Here is a 22,649-nt window from a genome sequence, read left to right as displayed (position 1 = left end):
TAAGAATGAAGATGACTGTTTGATCTTATTGAAGTCTTCCAGTGCTGAGAGATTCATTCTTTCTCATTTAATGGATGAAGTCAGAGTGCAGAGAGCTCTAGCCTGCATATAAAAAACAATGATGAAATGAGGCAGTGATTCTTAAGCCTTTGCTGGCTACCCTGGGACTGTTTATTATTCTGATGTTTAAAAGAGGCCATCCAAATCCATTTTCTTGAAAGAAACATTTATTTATAATCTCTATTGGTCAAACTGTTTCAAACAAATCCAGAGCAGGTTTTCACTTGCTGAGCCTTTAGTGTAAAGACAGAATGCCATGCGTGAAAGAAACGCTTATCCAGTAAAGCTCCCCCCGACCACTTGACTACTGGAATCAGGCAGCAGACTAATGTGACAGAAATCTGCTTGAAAAGGGGCATGATTTAAAGCTCATAGTAAGGTTTTTCACAACAAAAAAAATTGTCTAAACAACATCTAATATCAACTTCTTAATTTTAAAACAAAACACCCTAGAATCAACTATCCCTTTAAATTAAAAAATAATAATCAATTTATACTCTCTTAAAAGAACTCCAACAATGTAAAATAAGTTCCAATTCCAGATATATATATATAATATGTACATTTATAACTTAGGTGCTCTTTTGCACTATATGCTTTCATTCATGCAACACTGACAGAGGACTGGGTGCGAGGCTCTACAGAGGCCTCTCTGAGAAAGCAGTGTAGCTCCTCACTCGGCCAAAGAACAAGGGGGTGTACATCTTGTCAATCTCAAAAGCAGTGACTGCAGTCTCACCGGTTGACCTAGAAATACACAAAATTACAAGTTACCAGAAAATTTCAACTCTAAAATCTTTGCATATTTCTAGAGGGGGGTTATTTTATATTTTAGCCTTAAAAATGTTAAATATATCTCAGTAAGTTTTAAATAAAGGCTCATTGTTGAAAATTTTAAATATTTAGCAAAGTACCAAAAAGAAGTCACTCATAATTCTATCACTCAGACACAGCAATACAAAACATCTTTTTCCAGTATTTCTTCTAAACACATCAACCTATCAAGTTTTCCTATTGATCACACTCTATTAGTGATCCTGCTTTTTTCATTTAACATCATGACATATGCATTTCCTAACATCATTAAATACTCTTCAGAAGTCATATTTAGTGGCTGCATATTTCTCTGTCTACTTGTACCACAGTTTACTTAATAATTCCCCTTTTGTTGGAGATATAGGTTGTTTTCAGTACTGGGCAATTAAAATGTGTTTTTTATTATGTCCTTTGGATATATTCCAAAGAGTAGAATTTCTAAGTCAAAAGCAATAGACATTTTAAGACTATTGTTAAAATGTAATAAAGAATTATAATTCTAGAATATAATATTTGCATGAGCAACAACATAATTACAGATGGGAGGGAAAGAAAGCAAAGGACAAGTTACACTACTGCTACAGTCCTTTATATTTTTCTCCCCAAAAGGAGAAATAGACTTAAAAAAGTTCAAGTGCCTTTATAAATATTACTAGTGCCTGATGCATGAAATTCATGCAAGAGTAGGCCTTCCTTCCCCCAGCTGCCTGCACCAGCTTCCCCCTGGCACCTGAGACCCGGGATTCCCTCCAGCTACTGGCAGGCACCCAGGACTTGGGCTTCCCTCTCAGCCCAGGCTTCGTCCAGAAGGACATCCTGTCTAATTAGCATATTACTCTTTTATTATTATAGAAAAGGAAATCAATGTGAACCTTAGCAGCTACAAGCAATGCCTCATATCTTTCTCCTTCCTAAAACATGACGCTTTTCATTTCTTTATTCTACTTCTGGGTTCGGTTTCTTTCTTTGAAAAGGAAAATTCCATAGGTTACTGAGATAAACAAGAGATAAGTGAGAAAAAAGAAAACTTCTAGGACTTTTCCAAAAATGAGTACAAAAATTTATTTGTGGCCAAAAAGTATTCAATAAGGTGGTCAAGGTTGTGAAGCAGGTTAATTGAAGGTGATCTCAAAATGTTTGGATTCAACTAGAATGGAAAGGCTTCAGTCACACACCAACATTCTTTCAATTCCAACAGCATTTAACTTCAATAGCTACATGAACTGATATTTTATTAATTCTTTTTTAAATTTTTACTTATTTTTGTATTGCTCCTTTTTCACACATATTCTCTGCTCATTAATGACTTCTTACAGGTAAATCCTAACTCAAGGATCCAAGATGGCAGCACAGGAAGATGCTGAGTCTTCCTCCCAAGAACATACCAACTGAATACTTATAATTGGAGCAATTCTCCTGAGAGACAACTGAGGGCCAAATGAACAGCTTCTGCACAACAAACAAGAGAGAGAAACTGCAGGGAGAAGGTTGGGGAACCATGAGAGCACTACAGGAGCTGAGGAAACCATCAGGCCTGGACCAACGGGTGAGAGCCATAGTGTGGGTACAGGGGGCCCCTTTGCAGGCCAGAGGGAGTGGTAGACATATTCTAAGTATGAAAAGCAAGAGCCTACAACAAGATTACTCTACCCACTAAGGCTGTCATTTAGAATCAAAGGAGAGATAAATAGCTTCCTACACACACAAAAAAAAGCTAAATATTGTAATTATTAAGTAAAGGAGTTTAGCATAACAAGAAATTTTAAAGGTTTTTCTTTAAGAACAAATATGAATAATAAAATGGCAATAACTAGATAACTATTACTTTAAATGTAAATGGATTAAACACTCCACTCAAAATATATAGGGTGACTGAATGGATAAGAAAACAATGCTGTCTATAAGACAAAGTAAAGGGATGGAAAAACATTTCATGCAAATGGAAACAATAACAAAAAGTTGGGGTAGCAATACTTATATCAGACAAAACAGACTTTAAAGCAAAGGCTGTAATAAGAGACAAAGACTCAGCAATTCCACTTCTGAGTATTTATCTGAAGAGAAACACTAATTCAAAGAGAAATATCTACCCCTATGCTCACTACAGCATTATTTACAACTGCCAAGATATGGAAGCAACCTGAGTATCCATAGACAGACAAATGTATAAAGATATATATAATGGAATATTACTCAGCCATAAAAAAGATATCTTACCATTTGTGACAACATGGATGGACCTAGGGTATTATGCTAAGTGAAGTCAGACAGAGAAAGATAAATACCATATGATTTCACTTACATGTGGGATCTAAAGAACAAAATAAACTAATGAACAAAACAGACAAACTCATATACAGAGAACATTTGGATGGCTGCCAGATAGGAAGGGATTGGGAGGATGGGTTAAAAAAGGGGAAGGGAGTAAGATGTATAAAGTGCCAGTACTACAGTAAACAGTCATGGGGGTATAAGGTACTCAAAGTATAGTCAATAATATTGTAATAACTATGTATGGTGCAGACTTATCAGGGTGATCATAAATTATATAAATCTATAATCACTTTGTTGTATATCTGAAAAAATGTCAACTGTAGTTAAAAAAAATTATTTAAAAATCTTGCAATTTGCAACATGGAGAGTATTATGCTAAAATAAGTCAGACAAAGACAAATACCACATGGTTTAACTTATATGTAGAACATAAAGAATATAAATGAATAAACAAAATAGTAAGACTCATAGATACAGAGAACAGACTGATAGTTGCCAGAGGGAAGGAGGGTGTTGGGGAAATGGGAGAACACATGAAGGGAATATAGTCAGTATTATTGTGATAAATTTACATGGTGACAGATGGTTACTAGAATTACTGTAGTGATCACATTGTAAGGTACATAAATGTCAAATTATTATATTGTACATCTGAAACTAATATAATACTGTGTACAAAACAGGTATAGCAGACTTCACTGTAAAATTCTTTCAACTTTTCTATATGTTTAAAATTTTTCATAATAAAATGTTTGAACATAAGGAATAAAATAAGAATGGTGGAATATACCTGTAATAATTGAAAATAATGTTTTTGAAGAACACTTAATCAAAGATATTACACATGATTATCTATATATATACGTATAAAAGTCTAAGCAACCGAAGGACCTAATGACTGGTCGGCAGGTTTTTATGCTGTGCACTGACCACTAGGGGGCAGATGCTCAACACAGCAGCTGCCTCCTGGTGGTCAGTGCACTCCCACAGCCAACCTCCCATAGCTGACCAACCTCCTGCAGTCCCTCCCCCTAGCTGGGTGGGTGGTCAGTGCACTTCCACAGCTAACCTCCCACAGCTGGCCAACCTCCGCGATCCCTTCCCTCAGCCGGCCAGCCCTGATCGGGACTGGGTGAGACAGCCCAATGGGCACTAATTGCCTGCCAGGCCACGGGACTCCACCCGTGCAGGAACTTGTGCACCAGGCCTCTAGTATAACACAAAATGTTAAAAATCCTAACCCACAGAACAAAGAACTACACAGGAACTATCTAACAGATTTGGCTTTGGAATACAAGAGGACTTCTTAGCAGACTTATTTAAATCAGCATAAAATCTCTGGGAATAAACCAAATGGAAAAAAAGTAAAAAATGGTAAGACAAACATGGAGAGAAGAAAAAAATCTGATGTTTTAAAATTGCCCTGAATAAGTCGACACATGAATAGCTTAGAATGACTATCATTCTACTCATGGAATGCCGTTTTCATTTCCAAAGCAGCAGTGCCCAGCCACGTTCCCACTGACACTGTGAGCTATGGATGCCTGGCCCACTTTCAGTTTACTTTTTTCTTTTTGGTCACTTTCTGGGTTTGCAGAATAATATTATACTCTGCTTCTGTAACGTTAACTCAGGTTAACATCATGTGAGAGTTTCCTAAGCCTGACATGAAGTACACATTTATTCTGTAACCTTTGTATTTTTATTACATTCACCTACTTGTACGTAACATGACAAGAATGATGTATCCAGATGAGTTTGTTGAACCTCTGGTGGCCACTGGAACACAGCTGTAGTCCTACATGAAAACTCTGATCTGCTTCTTGGACAGAGACACGGCGAAAATATCTGTATTTATAGTCAAGTGGTTTCTGTAAAAGAAAAGGTGCATGAACTGTAATGAAACCTCACTTCACTGAGATTTCAGTATTAGAATATTTATTGGAATATACTGGGTAGGGCAAAAGGAGGCTTACAGTTGTATGTGAAACACAGTTTATTTTTGCATTATTATTCTTGTATATATTTCTCCATATGAACTGTAAACTTATTTTTGCCCACCCCTGTATTATGCAAGAATAACATAACATCTATACATAGTAAAGTTGTTTTGGATATCACATACAAATGAGTATGAGTGTCTTGAAAAACATAAGTTTTTTCCTCCTAATCATCATAATAACCTCATGTACTAAATATGACTGCATTATTGCTATTTAATAGCTAACGGAATGAAGACCCAGGCAGCTGAGTTAACATAGCAGTTTCAGAATGGAATTAAGACTTCTACCTCCTATCTTAAAAGACTAGTATTTCCTTCTACCTAAAAACACTTGGGAATTTTTAAAGAGAGAAAAGTTGGTGAAGCCTGCAGAAAAAGCATTGAGTATAACTTATTTTTTTTTTCAATAACAGTAAAATCATCAATGGATAAATAAATGTGACAAGCTTCATTAGAATCACACTTCTGCAAATACTGCTGCTAAAAACACAAAAGTATCAACACTACGTATGGTTTCATTGTTATATTCCAAAGAGAAAATTGGCTTTCTACATGGGAGTTCCTAAATTCTTATTAGATAAAACCTAAACAACTAGGGGCTCACAAATTCCCCATTTCTGACCCCAGGAAACACATGGCCAAGGTCACTGTCACAGGACTATCGCTGCTCTGCAGAAGCTGCCCCAGATTTCAGGAGCCTGCCAGAGCCAGGAGGAGGAGCCAGGACAGTTTGCCACAGGGTGACAGGACTAGAACTCACAGAGAACCCTACCCTAACTATCTCCACATGAAAGGGAGATTCAGAACAAGGGAAACTTCTTTCAAATCCTACACCAACTTACAAAAGCAATAGGCTAGCAATTATAACTTTCTCACAACTGCATTATGATTTTTAACCAGGACTAAAAAATTGCACATGGAGAAAGTTTGTAAAAATGAAAATTAGGTCCTTGATCTGTTACGAGTTTAAAGCCCTCTAGAGTAGGGGTGTCGAACTCAGAGAAGGGGCCAAAATCTAAAATCCAGCCTTAATCGCGGGCCGAATGGTTTACTGAACAGTCATAAACTGACAATGTCATAAACTGACAGCGGAGTGCAGTGATGACAGCGCGGTGCGGGCCACATTGCAAGGCCTGGCGGGCTGGATTTGGCCCGCGGGCCTTGTGTTTGACACATGTGCTCTAGAGGGTAATAATCCAGCGATCATATTTGCCTGGCATTTTCATTCTTTTGCAAAAATGGGAAGAAGGAATTATCTTACATTAGCTTATATCCATTAGAAATTGAAATTCTCTATATGGGGAGAGAATCCAAGATGGCTGCACAGGTAAACACCTAGCTGAAGCCGCACACAACAATTTCAATGAAATACAACTAAAATATAAAATGGACATTACCCAGAACTACAGGAAAGTCGACTGACTGGAAATTCTACAACGAGAAGCAAGGAGAAAATCAGAAGGAAGAGCGGAGGAGCTGTAAAAGCCTAAGGTACGGAGACATGCGGCGCGCGCAGAGAAGATGGAGCCAGAGAGGAGGGGCGGCTGAGTGCCTGGCTGGCGTTCCCTAGCAGGAAGGAGATAAAAGTTCCGACTGTGCTGGGCCCCAGTTCCAACTGCTCTGAACCCCAGTTCTAGGCCAGACCCCAGGGACCCAGGCTCATCCATAGGGAGCTGGGCTGTAAGGTGGAACCCTGGGGGAGCGGTGAAAGGAGGTCCCGGAGGCGCGCACATTGTGCGCAGAGAAGGGACGGTTGGCTGTGCCGCAGGATTGCCCTGGTGGGAAGGAGACAAAAGCTCCAGACTGCTCTGAACGCCACCTCCAACTCCACTTCCAACTGAACTGAACCCCAGTTCCGGGCTCATTGGGAGAGAGCCTAGACCAGGGGTCTTCAAACTACGGCCCGCGGGCCACATGCGGCCCGCAGAGGAGTCTGATCCGGCCCGCCAGGTTTTTTGGGCAGTGAGCGCAGCCGAGGTGTTACAGTAGGAATTAGTAGTTCATATAGTCCGGCCCTCAAGCTCTCTGATCTGGCCCCCACTTTAAAAAGTTTGAGGACCCCTGGCCTAGACTGTTTGGTAGCAGGCGAAAATCGAGGGCACCTTTCTCTCAGAGGTGCTTGCAACGAGTACTGAAGGACCCTGGGGATTACTGAGACTCAGGAGCCACATAGGGCAAGGCTGACAGAAGCCAAGGCTGTAGGCTCCACCCTGAAACCCTGTCCCATCAGGGAAGCTGCGAAAATGCCGAGACAACGAAATAGATCACAAACGAAAGAAATGGAAGACAAAAAGCGACTGGATATAGAGTTCAAATCTAAGCTTATAAGGTTTTTCAAGAATTTCCTAGAAAAGGTCGATAAGACCTATGAGGATATGAAAAGGGATCAACTAGAATTAATAAGGAATCAACAAGAAATGATAAGGGATCAACAAGAAATAAAGAATACATTGTCTGAAATAAAAAAATATTATACAGAGTCCTAAAAACAGAATGGAAGATTGCAAAAATCAAGTCAAAGATTTGGAACATAAAGAGCCAGAAGACACTCCTCCACAGAAGCTAAAAGGCAAGAGAATCCAGAAAATTGAAGATAATGTAAGAAACCTCTGGGACAACTTCAAATGATCCAACATCAGAATTATGGGGGTCCCAGAAGATGAGAGAGAGCAAGATATCGAAAACATACTGAAAGAAATAGTGACAGAAAACTTCCCCCACCTGGTGAAAGAATTAGACTTACAAGTCCAGGAAGCGCACAGGACTCCAAACAAAAGGAATCCAAAGAGGACCACACCAAGACAAATCATAATTAAAATTCCAAGAGCAAAAGACAAAGAGAGAATATTAACCCTTTGCACTCCGAACCATTCTGGACATTGGCTACCAGCCACTCGACACTACTTTGCAGCGGAGTGCGTTGAAATAACTCAATTCCCCGTAATCACTAATAAACTGCAATGTCCCCTGAGAGGGGACATCCGAGTGATATGCTAGAATTCCGATGTCCCCTGAGAGGGGACAGCGGAGTGCAAAGGGTTAAAAGCAGCAAGAGCAAAGCAGGTAGTTACCTATAAAGGAGCACCTATACGATTGTCAGCTGATTTCTCAACAGAAACCATGCATGCCAGACGGGAATGGCAAGAAATATTCAAGGTGATGAATAGTAAGAACCTACAGCCAAAGATAATCTACCCAGCAAAGCTATCACTCAGAATCGACGGCCAGATAAAGAGCTTCACTAATAAAAAAAAGCTAAAGGAGTTCATCACCACCAAACCAGAATTATATGAATTGCTGAAGGGGGTTCTTTCAGAAGAGAAAGTAAATACAGATAAAAATTATGAACAACAAATACATAACTATCAACAAGTGAATCTAAAAACCAAGGAAATTAAAAAAACCTGATGAAAAATATTAACTGTTGAATATAATAGAATCAGATGTATGGAAGGGGAGTGAACTGACGATTCTTGGGGAAAAGGGGAAAGGGGGATGTGGGAAAGACAACATAAACTGTGCACCTATGGATGAGGACAACGGGGAGTGGGGAAAGGGCAGAGGGTGGGGTGGGAACCTGGTGGAGGAGAGCAATGGTGGGGGAGGAAAAAAAGGAACATTTGTAACAATATGAACAATAAAAATTTGTTTAAAAAAAAAAGAGAGAAATAAAAATGAAAAAAACAGACCAGTACACTCAAAAAAAAAAAAAAAAAAAAAAAAAATGAACAACAAATACGTAACTATCAACAAGTGAATCTAAAAACCAAGGAAATTTAGCCGGGACCGGTTTGGCTCAGTGGATAGAGCGTCAGCCTACGGACTGAAAGGTCCTGGGTTCGATTCCGGTCAAAGGCATGTACCTTGGTTGCGGGCACATCCCCGGTAGGGGGTGTGCAAGAGGCAGCTGATCGATGATTCTCTCTCATCGATGTTTCTAACTCTCTATCCCTCTCTCTTCCTCTCTGTGAAAAATCAATAAAATATATTTTAAAAAATAAATAAATAAAAATAAAATAAAATAAAAACCAAGGAAATTAAAAAAAAAAAATCTGATGAACAATATTAACTGTTGAATATAATAGAATCAGAGGTATGGAAGGGGAGTGAACTGACGATTCTTGGGGAAAAGGGGAGAGGGGGATGGGGGAAGAGACTGAACATAAACTGTGCACCTATGGATGAGGACAATGGGAAGTGGGGAAAGGGCAGAGGATGGGATGGGAACCTGATCGAGGAGAGCAATGGGGGGGGGGGGGGGAGCATTTGTAATAATATGAACAATAAAAATTTATTAAAAAAAAGAAAAAGAAATTCTCTATATGAATATCCTTATGAAAGAATTACTCATTTGAGCTAATTTAGGAAGAAAATCCCCTATGATTCAAAATGAGAAAAGAAAAAAAAAAAATCATATTCAGGTATCATTTTACTAGTTATTTTACAGGATATTTTGGCTTTTCATTTTCACATGTGAAAAAACTAGACCAGAAAAAAAAAACATTTGGAGAAAACAAGCTGATCCAATTAAAAATAACCACATTTTAGAAAACCCTCCAGTTCTCTTTAGAGAGATGCTATAAGTCAACATACATTTTGTATAATAGTATAAATAATGAAACAGTATATTTGACCCTTTCTAGTCAAGAATCCTTGAATAAAAGGTTACTCAAAAGTAGCCCTAGCTGGTTTGGCTCAGTAGATAGAGCACTGACCTACGGACCGAGAGGAACCAGGTTTGATTCCAGTCAAGGGCACATATCTCAGTTGCAGGCTCCTTCCTGGCCCAGGCCCCTTCCTAGCCCAGGCGCTGGTCGGGGTGCGTGCAGGAGGCAACCAATCGATGTCTTCTCTCATATCAATATTTCTCTCTGTCTTTCCCTCTCTCTTCCACTCTCTCTAAAAATCAATGGAAAATATCCTCAGGTGAGGATTAAAAAAAAAAAAAAAAAAAAGTAAACCGCTATTTCAACTTTGTATACTCACTTCTTCTTTTTTCTTAGTTATCACAGCAAATACTTTGGTCTGATTGTCTGTATCTTGTGACAAGCGATAATGGCCCAGTAGAACTGCATCAGTTCTAAAAATAAAAAATATACTTTAAATCTAAGTCTATTGATCAGTTATTACATGTATTTAAGTAATCTAGGAAATAGTGGATTATAATAGTGTTTAAGAACTTGCTCGAGAAGAAATCAGCTAGGATGTGAGTGAACCTGGTTTCCAAGGCCACAGAGACCCACTGAAGTACACTCTCCAGGGGAAAGATGCAGAATTTATCTTTTTCACAAATGCCCACCCAGTGACTGTTAAATCATCCAGTAGTAAGTTAAGGAAACACAGGATTACATTAACCTATACATTCATATAAAATGTGACCTGGATAGAAAACTATAGAAAAACACTACCTAGTATTCCGAGTTCTTAAACGAGGAACAATGGACTGAGGCTCCTCGGGGGTTGTCAACATCATCACATGGCCATCAGGAAAGAACCTTATGTACCTGTGTAAACAGGAACAGAACACCAAAAAACACCACACACAAAGTATAAAACTCGTCCTTCTCTACTGGTACCTCAACCTAGCCATAGCTGTGAAACTGAGATGGAAATACCATGGCAAACATCATTAAAACATGACTGACAACTTGTGAGGCGAGCAACAAAGAGCGAAAGGCACTTTATTATCTTCCTTATAGGGAACTGCTGAACTTTTAGTTTCACTCACTGAAAAAAAAAGTTAGATCAAATAATACTCTATTAAAGTTCTGTATGTTTTTTCCTAAAACACTAATGTCAAACAAAAATGGAATCTCACAATACATAGTAATTCACATATCTACTTATATCTTACTGACAGTATTAACTGATGAACAAAAAGGCTGAATAAGAGCACAAGCTATTGGAAAAGGCAAATGAGTACACCAAGGGCAAAAGAGAAGGAAGAACTCTAAAATATAAAATATCCTTAGATTTAGAGGCTAGGAGGAATTAAATTTGCAGTAACCCATTAATTCTATTGAGTACAATTCTTTTTTTTTTTTTAAATATATATTTTTATTGATTTTTTACAGAGAGGAAGAGAGAGGGATAGAGTGTTGGAAACATTAATGAGAGAGAATCATCGATCAGCTGCCTCTTGCACACCTCCTACTGGGGATGTGCCCACAACCAAGGTACATGCCCTTGACCAGAATCGAACCTGGGACCTTTCAGTCTGCAGGCTGACACTCTATCCACTGAGCCAAACCGGTTTTGGCACATTAAAATTTTTTAAAATTTTAGTTTATATTAAGGAGAGAGTAGATTTTTATATGTTACACTAGAGGCTCTATCCACTGAGCCAAACCAGTTTCGGCTGAGTACAATTCTTATTATAATAGTGGATAAAAATATTGAGAGCCATTTGTGGATAAATGCAAAAGCTACAGAGAAGAGATGTCCAATAACTAATTAATGAATACTTGGAGAGAGATAATTTTTCACTCACTCAGTTTACTACAGTTGTACCTGTAATATTCCACTTGGTGCCAGGCTCTATAGAAACCATCAAGAGACTGTTCCCCTTGACGAATATATGTGGTTTTACTGATATACACTCCTATAAAAAAAAACAAAAAAAAACACCCACATTTTTTTAAACAAATAAGAATAAATTTAAACATTTTAAAATTAAAATCATATAGAACAGTTCTAGCTTCATTTTTATTGTAGTTTCCTTTAAATATGCTCATAATACTTAGGTCTGTTAGAGAAAACTAAGAATGGGTATTTATCAAAATCAACATGATAAATCTCTATTTCTCTTGAGTTCTAAAGGGTTCAACTTACCATCAAACCGAACACGGGGCCTTTCTAGAAACATCTCTCTCCAGGATGTGTATGGAACAAGTTTAATACAGCTTCTGCCCCAAACTTTCAAGCAGGCCAAACGCCATATTTCAGGGTCTCTAAGTAATAAAAGTACAGCATCAATATATGTAAAAGGCTAAGTCCCTATGTGCAGAAACGGTCCCTGCTACCAGCCATCTTCTATTCAGCAAGTATTTGAGTGCCTGTTAGGCATAGTCCTGCGTCTCGAGATAGATTGGTGGACAAAGGCCCTGCTCTTTTACTGTTGGGAAAGCAAGTAAACAGAAAGTTTCAGGTAATGTGCTCAGTGCAAAAACAAACAAAAGCAGGGTAAATAGACAAAGAAGTAGTAGTGGGAAAATAAAGACTAGTTAGATACAGTCGCAAAGACAGGCCTCCCTGGGAGGTGATGAGGAAGAATGCCCTGGGCAGAAACTGTAGCAAGTGTAAGACCCTCAGGTGAGGGTGTGGCTGGTATGCTCTAACAAAAAGAAAAAAAAGAAAAAGAAAAAAAAAAAGACTACATGGTTGCAGCTAAGTGAGCAAGGTGAAGTATAGACTACATAATTTCTTCTTTTTTTTTTTTTTAAATCAATCTTTATTGTTCATATTATTACAAAGGTTCCTCATTTCTTCCCCGCTCCACCAGGTTCCCATCCCACCCTCCGCCCCCTCCCCATCCCCCATTGTCCTCATCCATAGGTGCACAGTTTATGTTCAGTCTCTTCCTCCCTCCCTTTCCCCGATAGAAAATCCCTTTTCAGATAGTAAATCAGTTACTTAGCATTTTCTCATATCAATAATACCTCCACATGCCCAATGATACATTTCACACAAAAGACATTTCCAAATAGGTCAACCAGCCTCATCCAGGCCCCACCCAAGGCACTCACAGATCAACACCCCAGCCCTATACTAACTCAACACATCCAGATCTAAGCCTTCTAGACTACATAATTTCAGGGGTAGTCAGGGGCAGGTGAGATCCTAGTTACAGGTAGGAATGGCTATTAAGTAAGTTAGAAGTCATCTGCCCATTTTCACCACTCCTGTTTGACATAGTTCTGGAAGTGCTAGCCATAGCAATGAGACAAGAAGAAATAAAAGGTATCCAAATTGGAAAAGAAAACGTAAAACTGTCATTATTCGCAGATGACATGATACTGTACATAGAAAACCCTCAAGACTCCATAAAAAAAATTATTAGATTTAACAAATGAATTTGGCAATATAGTAGGATACAAAATTAATGCCAAGAAACCACAGGAGCCCTCTGGGAGCTGAGGGAACTGTCTGAGCTGGAGGAGCTGGTGAGCGCCATTGTTTACGTCCCCTCCACTTCAACAGGGTGAGCAGGGGCTTTACTTGGGTGCTTGGGCTTACCTGCAAGATTACCACAGTGAGTTCCTAGCTACATTACCCAGGGCTGTTTGCCTCCAAATAAAGGAAGCTAACAGGGATATCAGCATCACATGTACCTTCTGGCTTCTCTGCAGGGAGGCCTCCAACCTCTCAAGCCAATACTCCCAGTGCTGCATGTACCTGACCCACTCCAACCAGCTTCTTAAAAACTACCTGGCAATAAAGCCTACACTGATATCATTGTACACCAAACAACATGAGAGACTTACAAAGAAGGCTGGGGAGCCACAGGAACCCTCTGGGTCGGAGGTGCCAGTAAGCGACATTGTTTATGTCCCCCTTCCATAGGGCGGGCAGGGGCTCTACCCAGGTGCTTTGGCATATCTGCAAGGTCACTGCAGCACATTCCCAAACACATCATCCAAACCCATTTTGCCCCTGAATGAGGGAACAAGCAGGATCAACAGGGCATCAATACCTGCATTTGACCTCCCCACCCAGAGCATCTCCAACTTGGTAGACCAGTGACCTGGAAACCTTGGCACCTAACTCAGCACCCTACTTGCCTGCCAAAACCACTCAGCACACAGATCCTAAACAGAGGCCATTTCTACATAAAGCCACTTTTTCAAGACTGGAAGAAATAGCTATTGTGTCTAATTCATATAAACAAACATGGAAAGTCAAAATGACAAACAGAATCTCTCTCAAATAAAGGAAAAAGAAAATTCCCCAGGAAAAAAAGCTCTAAGGAAATAAGTAATTTGCCTTATAAAGAATTTTTTTTAAATGGTCATAAGGACGCTCACCAAACTTGTGTGTGGAATAAAGGAACTCAGGGGGAACTTTTACAAAGAGAAGATATGATAAACAGGCAGACCTGAAGAATATAATTGGCATAAAAAAAAAAACCATGAAGGAACCAACAGCAGATTACATGATATAGAAAAAAAGATCAATGACCTAGAGGAGAGAATAGTGGGAATTTATAAGTCAGAACAACAAAAAATAAAAAATTATAAAACACAAGGATAGTATAAGGGACCTTTGGGATAATTTCCAGTGCTCAGCAACTCCCATTATAAGGATCCTAGGAGAAAAAGAGGGAAGGAATAGAAACCTTATTTATAGAAATAATGGCTCAAAACTCTCCTAACCTGTGGGGAAAAAACAGACTTCCAGGTCAAGGAAGCACAAAGGGTTCTAAGCAAGATGACCCAAATAGACCCACATCGAGTCATATTGTTATTAAATGATAAAAGTTAAAGACGATGAGAATCTTAAAGGAAGCAGAAGAAAAATGAGTTACAAACAAAGGAAACCCCATATGGCTATCAGCTGATTTCTCAGCAGCAACTTTACAGGTGGGAAGGGAGTGGAAGGACATCTTTAAAATGTTGCAAAACAGGAATTGATAGTTTAGATTACGTTACCCAGCAAAGCTATCATTCAGATTTAAAGGAGAGGTAAAGAGTTTCCCAGACAAGCAAAAATTAAAGGAGTTCATCATCATTAAACCAGTTTTACAATAAATATTGAAGGGTCTTCTTTAAGCAGAAAAGGCCATAAGCAGAAATTAAAGAGTATGAGAAAAGGAATCTACCAGGTAAAGCCAAATATTTAATAAATATAGCCAATCTAACATTTAAAAAGCTACTATGAAGATCAAAAGAAAAAAGTAATGGTGGCTGAACTAGAATGTACTTTGGAGAAATAGTAAAATGGTCAGACTGGAGATATATTTTACAAGTTGTGCCAATGAGTTTTTGTTATGAGATTAGTAGAAAAAATGATGTTAAAAGATGTATTGAATAGTCACATGATTCTTAACACAACTCAAAAAATATTTAACTTCATTTATAATTTAAAATATTCCATTTTAAAGGTGTAAAACTACTTACATTGGAACCAGACTAAAAAAAGAGACCCCCCCCTCCAAATTTATGTTGCTATGCATATTTTTTAAAAATTACTTTTCTTTTATAACATCTGAGGTTTAATCCCTGAAAATTTGTTTTTTTTAATAAACTCACTCTTTATGTTTTCTCATGTATAATCAAAAGAAAAGTTAATGGAGGAACAGTGCTAGAGACCCAAATTTCAAAAGGTTGGTGGTAATTCACTAGATATTAAATAGGTACTTTTTAAATAGAATAGTATACAAAATCACCAAAAACCAAAGACTTCAAGCAATTCAAATATTTTACCCAAAATACAGGACTCCAAATGAACTTGGGTTATTTAAAAATAGTGCATCTAAATTTTAAGAATTAAAGTTACAAAAGAAGTTCTAGCCAAAACCGGTTTGGCTCAGTGGAGAGTGTCAGCCTGCAGACTGAAAGGTCCTGGATTTGATTCCGGTCAAGGGCATGTACCTGAGTCTTGGGCACATCCCCAAGGTGTGCAAGAGGCAGTGATCGATGTTTCTAACTCTCTATCCCTCTCCTTTCCTCTCTGTAAAAAAAATCAATAAAATATATTAAAAAAAAAAAAAAAAAAAAAGTAGTTCTAAATGCTAAGGACTAAGTATGCATCTATACTAATAAAAGATGCAAATTGGCAGTACCTTTGCAACAGCCACCAGCCAATCAGGAGTGAGTATGCAATTAACTCAACATGGCGGGCTAATTTGCTTACACAGGCGCCAAGTGGCCAGGGGCAGGGTGGGATGCATGCATCATCACCATGGTGACAACACAGGCGTTCTACACTGCCCCAGCCACCCTGGGCCTCTGCGCAATGTGGGAAGGCAGAAAGGCGACTTGGCTGGAGGGAAGGCGGTGCCTGCAGCCAGGAGAAGGCAGGCCTGTTCTCGCATGAATCTTTGTGCATCGGGCCTTTAGTTTTTACATAAGATGCCCATGAAAGACTACCAGTTCCAAATGATGTTATATTGTGATTATTCTTCACACAGCATGATTTCAAAAGTATAGGGTAATTTTTAATGAGCTAAAAAAAAATTCTAGTGCAATCAAAATTTAAATCATTACCACTTTTAATGGGTTTAAAGTTACTGTGGAAATGGCTGGAATATTTTTTTGGCAGGATTTCTTTGCTAAATCAGTTAAGCTAGCATGCAAACTACTCTATGGAAGTGTGTGACTGTATTTGCTCCACACATTATTCTATACCAATGGTCAGCAAACTCATTAGGTCAACAGAGCCACAGTTTGCCGACCACTGTTCGTGGAAACCCAGAGCATTCCAGGCTTCAAATGCTAAGTAGCTTGAGAAAATCACATATGTACAGCTCAGCAAAACTGTTCTAAAATAGCTTTTATCCAGAGCATCAATCAAGTTCTTTTATTAAAATTGGCAAATGGCCATAATCCCTTCTTTTATCACTGCCTGAGCTATTTTAAAAAAAGTAAGTACCTGGCACAGATATAGAATCCTCTGCACACCTGTGACAACTGCTCTAAGGATCTGAGATCCAAATCACTAGACACCACCCATCGGAAGATGTACATCAGGACCTCCATTGGCAGCACTGCAAAAGAAAATCACCCGTTCAGTGACTCTCCTGACAGCCTACTGTCACGTTCTTAGAGCAGGTACCTTTATGTATTCCTACAAATTTATGAATCACACCTTCAGTATTGCTCAAACATAAAGCGTAAGTGTATTTAACTACCCCAAAGTAATAATGGTTACTAACATGAAGACACAAATATCTTTGGGTGTGTGTGTTTTTCCCCCAGTATAGAATAGATCTGAAGCTACTTTTATAAAGCACCACCATCCCTTGGAAGATTTTTTGCCACCAAGATATATTAAAATAAGTGTGCTAGCCCTAGCCAGCTTAGCTCAGTGGCTACAGTGTCAGCCTGTGGACTGAAGGGTCCTAGGTCCAATTCCAGCCAAGGGCACATGCCTGGGTTGTGGGCTCGATCCCCAGTAGGGGGTGTGCAGGAGGCAGCCGATCAATGATTCACATCATTGATGTTTCTATCTCTCCTTCTCCTTTCCTCCCTGAAATCAATAAAGAAATATATTTTTTAAATAAGTGCGCAAAAATAAATAAATAAATAAGTGTGCTAGAAAAATAATCTACTATATATATGTGTGTGTGATTGCATTTAACAGTAAAAGTTTTCTTTCTTTTTTTCAGAATTCAGTAGAGTTTATTACTATTACTATTACCATTGTTTTTTTATTAAGTTATTATATGTGTACATATCTTTCCATTGCCCCCCCCTTATATGCCCTCCCCCCCAGAGTTTTTCGTCCATTGGTTTTGCTTATAAGTAAAAGTTGTTTTCATCTTCTTGAAAATTTCTAATTGTCCCCCATAACAAATGAAACATCATATGAAAAGAAAAGAAAAACACACATTCATTTTTAAACATTCAGCTTATCTCAGGACTACTGTCCAACTTGGCTGAAACATCTGATGATACTCCTCTAATTTTCTTAGGACAGCCCCCAACAACTCAAGATACTCACACTCTTAGATCTTCAGTGAAGAAAGTATGGCAGCCTGGAACAATGGGACTACAAACTCTGATCCACTTTGGACTTTGAAAAGCTTATTAGTATACACAAACCATGATTATAACTAGATCTCCAATCTTATCTGACCTCGGAAGTCTGGAAATCTAAAATCTAAGGTTAAAGTATTTCTCATGGACTGATAACAAGCGTAAATTCTCACCTGATATGTGAGTCTGACTGCTCTCAAGTTCGGGCTGACACAGTTTGAGCATAGACTCCTGAAACGTGAGCTGCTGCTGGAAGTAGGACAATAGATCTGCCATCTTGCTATCATCATCATTATCTTCAATGCTGCAAAAGGAGGGAGGTGAATATACTAAGGGCCTCAGTCTACAACCATAAAGTTTAGTAACTGATTTTTCCATAATATTTTCCAATCTTCTTTATAAAAAGTCATCTAAATGCAAACTACTGCTTTTTTCTTTGATGTGATAAAAGTATGCCCTGCCTTGCAGAAGAGTACCATAACAAAGCTTCAGTAAATTTAATTCCCACCCAGAATTAGAATTAGAATTTTGGAATACAAATGTTGAGATTTATTAGTTTCTTTTTTTTTTTTTAATATATATTTTATTGATTTTTTACAGAGGGGAAGGGAGAGAGATAGAGAGCTAGAAACGTCGATGAGAGAGAAACATCGACCAGCTGCCTCTCGCAACCAAGGTACATGCCCTTGACCAGAATCAAACCGGGGGCCTCTCAGTTCGCAGACCGACGCTCCACCACTGAGCCAAACGGGTTTCGGCGAGATTTATTAGTTTCATTGTAGAGATTTCATGTGTTAATGAAAAAGAATTTCGCCGAAACCGGTTTGGCTCAGTGGATAGAGCATCAGCCTGTGGACTGAAAGGTCCCGGGTTCGATTCCGGTCAAGGGCATGTACCTTTGTTGCAGGCACATTCCCAGTAGGGGATATGCAAGAGGCAGCTGATCAATGATTCTCTCTCATCGATGTTTCTAACTCTCTATCCCTCTCTCTTCTTCTCTGTAAAAAATCAATAAAAATATATTTAAAAAAAAAAAAAGAATTTCACATGATTTTAAAAATCTTATGTAAACATATTCTTTTAAAAGTGACTGTAATCCGCCGAGACCGGTTTGGCTCAATGGATAGAGCGTCGGCTTGGGGACTGAAGGGACCCGGGTTCGATTCCGGTCAAGGGCATGTACCTTGGTTGCGGGCATATCCCCAGTAGGGGGTGTGCAAGAGGCAGCTGATCGATGACTCTCTCTCATCGATGTTTCTAACTCTCTATCTCTCTCCCTTCCTCTCTGTACAAAATCAATAAAATATATTAAAAAAAAAAAATAAAAGTGACTGTAATCCATCTAATTGGATAAATCAAATATATTGTACAGATGTCATTTGAGGTACTTACCAAAGTTTTCTAACAGATGTGCCTTATCAGCCTACATTTAGAGGAAAATGTGTAACCTAAAAAAAAATCTTAGCAGGGTCCACAAATCATCTACCAATATAAACAAATGTGTAGAGTTCCATTTTTGCTGAGAGTAACCTTAAAAATAACCAAATGTTCCAAATGGCTTAGATGAGGACAAAGTTAGGAAACCAGGAAAAGCTTATTATAATACAACAAAGGGTGAGTGTGGTTGGATTCAAGAGCTACTTTATCAACATTTTGCAAAAGAAAAAAAAAGAAAAGAGCAGACTATTAGGGCTTTTATATATGATAAAAAAAACACAAGAATGTATCTTTGAAGAACTTTCATAGCATTTAGGTTTGTATAAAGGAATTTCACAGAAAAAAAAAATGCTTCTTTAATGTTTTAATACAAACTTCCTTAACAACTTGGGAGTCTATTTCTAGAACTGGCTAAGAACTGGGTCCAAATGATTCTACCCAAATTTTAAAGAGGCTTAGCAAAAGCCCAAATGATACTTTTTAAAGTATGAACTACCTTACACTATTAAGTCTAATCTGCCAAACAATATTATTGGCCGAAAAGTTCAAATAGGCAATTAATAAAGACTTCATTCGAATGTTTTTAATGTGGCTTATTCAAAGCTTAAGTGCTAAAACTATAAGCAGTTAACAAACACTGGTAATAAATATAAGTTATTGATAAAGAAACATCTTAATTATTTCATGGCAGAAGTAATATAATAGATAATATAATGTCTTATTACCCAAACTCTATTTTTCTAGATGTTCATCTTTTTAATATATATATATATATATATATATATATATATATATATATATATATAATTTTTTTTATTGATTTCAGAGAGGTAGGGAGGGATAGAAATATCAATGATAAATCATTGACTGGCTGCCTCAGCATGCCCCCTACTGGCGATTGAGCTCACAACTTGGGCATATGCCTTAATAGGGAATCGAGCTGCAACCTCCTGGTTCAAAGATGGATGCTCAACCGCTGAGCCACATCAGCCAGATGGTGTTGTTCATTTTAAACTTGACATTGTCTCATGGGTTCAGATTCCCTTCCCTTCTATAATCAGCAAATTGGGGTTCTGGGGATGAATAATTTTATAATTGTTTTGCAAATAGCTTCAAAAGTACTGACTTCAAAATTTAGTCTCTTGATCTTTATCATATAAAACCATCACGGCTGACTCAAGAGCTGGGTCTATCCAATGAAATATGGTTTATTTGGTGAGTGCTTATATCCTGCACTTGTGCTTTTAAACCAACATTACAGTTAACAATATTCCACCTACATAACTTAAGGAATAATAAACTAAGTTTTGTTACAATTCAGCATTTTCCTAATAAAATGAAAAGCCCCCTTGTTAGTAAAAATTTATAGTTTCAAACATGTACAAAAGGAGAAAGACTAGTGTAATGAAACCCTATTTCAACAGTTGTTAACACTTTTCAATTCTGGCTTAATTACATTTTAATAGTCTTGACTTTAAATAGGTTTCAGTAAGCTGAAATATGCCCTGTAACTTACTCCTTTCAATAATCACTGCTTTTATAAAACAATTCTTTCATCACCTTATTTCTGTTGTGTCTATTTAAAAAGTGCAGTTCTATATTTTAATATTAAATGTCCCTAATTAAAAATTTCTATAACTTTATCAACAAGTCTTTATACTAAACACTATATGACTTAAGAGAAAAGTACCATCTTCTTATGTTAAGAGTCAACAGGCCAAAGATGCTTAATTTTAACAAACTCTATGTATTACTGTCTATCAAATTATATACGCACTAGCTGTTTCCAACGCCATCACCATCTGGAGACCGGGTATAAGTAATCTTGAACTCTATATCAGGTACAAGTTGCATAGCCCTACGATAAAACTTGATGGCTAAAAGAAGAAATAAAGCTAAATTAGCTATGACCACACATTTTTGTCATTTCCTTTGATTACCCTTAACTGTGGTTTAGTTTGGTAACTTTCTTTACAAACAGCCAAATTCCCTTTATCTACATGCCACAGTAGTTCAATGAACAAACTTATTTCTAAACCTTACTACTGAGAAACAATCTTTCTTTTCCCTAAAGCTAACATGTTACAGAAACTTAAGGTGTTGCATTTTATTGGTCTTTTAGCCCTTCCCATCTTTTTCCTCGGCCTCTTATGTATTGTCAGAAGTGATCTTATGTAGATGTCTTCCTTCAAACTTGGAAAATGCAATTGCTATAGCCCCAACAAAAAAAACTTTTAAGTAAATTTTTCTTTCTAAAACACAGAATTAAGGAAAATCAAATGCTCCCTAGTGGATGGAATAAAGAAAATAAATTTTTTCAAATTTATTCTTCAAATACAACTTTAGTCCAACTGCCTCTTATTTAGCTAAATAACCTTTAAAACCTCTTTTTGCTTTCGTTTTAAATAAATCTCCTGGCCTGAGGTTTGGAGTTATATTTGATAATATCTTACACAATGATATACCAATAGAACATGGGGCTGTAGAGGCCAACTAGATGGCCTCTACTTAATTCAGTACACTCTGCCCTGTTTTTTTTTTTCACTCTGGGTGAATCACTATACACTAAGTGAAGGTGGGAATTTTTCAAACTAATTAAGTCTATAGAGAGATATTAATTGGATCCTTTTAATATCTCAAGGTGACAAATATAACTAGAAGAAATTTGTCAATAATGCAATAATTCTGAAAATGTCATTTTAGGGGCATATTTAAAAGCTCTGAGCAAAAGAATATTTCCTATGCCCCAATTATTAGCTTTACTATGACAAAATGAAAGCCCAAATACAAACATAATATGGTGAATAACCTTATTACTGTGTTTACTTATGTATTCCTATTAGCCTACTAATAGAAACAAAGTTAAAGGGTATTACTTCACAGATAACATAAATTAGAACTTAGGAAATATGTTCCTCAATGGATCCTTAGTATTTCCCACCTGAAGTAATTTCACTTATAAAAGAAGCATAATCTATTTTTAAATAAGTAGTAATATTTTTAAGTCTTTAATAATGAAGAATATTAAAACCTAAATTTTAAAAAAGTCATTTTACTCATCCTATCAATATTAGGTTTCCCAGGAATATTTTTTTTTGAAAAGGGTAAGGTTATATAGAAATAAAATTTTTATTTTTGATAGTTTAAGAACCAATTTCAAATATAGGGAGACTAATGTTCTATACCAAATATATTCTAGTGAAAAATTTTCTCAGTAACAGAGTCATTATTCAGAAATGTCATGACAGTATGACCCTGAGTTTTTACCTTCATAGAGAGCTCCATTTTGTTCTTCTTCTACTGCTTTTAGGAAGAGTTCTCGAGCCTATAAAAATAAACAGTAGAAAATATTTTTAAATTCAGTA

General features: G+C 37.5%; 1 protein-coding gene across 2 annotated transcripts in view; it reads right to left on the bottom strand.

The window, feature by feature from the left end:
* Positions 1-209: 209 nt before the first annotated feature.
* Positions 210-22,649, bottom strand: part of FBXO9 (F-box protein 9) — a 35,356-nt gene continuing 12,916 nt past the window's right edge. Inside the window, exons 4-13 of one of the 2 annotated variants that reach the window (XM_084889461.1) lie at positions 22,552-22,611; positions 21,062-21,161; positions 18,021-18,151; positions 16,742-16,856; positions 11,984-12,102; positions 11,663-11,753; positions 10,561-10,656; positions 10,139-10,232; positions 4,870-5,021; positions 210-807 (exon numbers count right to left, since the gene is read on the bottom strand). In XM_084889461.1, the coding sequence (XP_084745587.1) occupies positions 699-807; positions 4,870-5,021; positions 10,139-10,232; positions 10,561-10,656; positions 11,663-11,753; positions 11,984-12,102; positions 16,742-16,856; positions 18,021-18,151; positions 21,062-21,161; positions 22,552-22,611 (1,067 nt within the window). In that variant the 3' untranslated portion in view covers positions 210-698. The remainder of the gene's footprint in view (positions 808-4,869; positions 5,022-10,138; positions 10,233-10,560; positions 10,657-11,662; positions 11,754-11,983; positions 12,103-16,741; positions 16,857-18,020; positions 18,152-21,061; positions 21,162-22,551; positions 22,612-22,649) is intronic. The other variant, XM_084889462.1, reaches the window with a different exon arrangement.

This window comes from Pipistrellus hanaki (assembly GCF_964339955.1).
Source record: "Pipistrellus hanaki genome assembly, chromosome: 7".
NCBI classification, from domain to species: Eukaryota; Metazoa; Chordata; class Mammalia; order Chiroptera; family Vespertilionidae; genus Pipistrellus; species Pipistrellus hanaki.
This window is presented reverse-complemented; position numbering and strand designations above follow the sequence as displayed.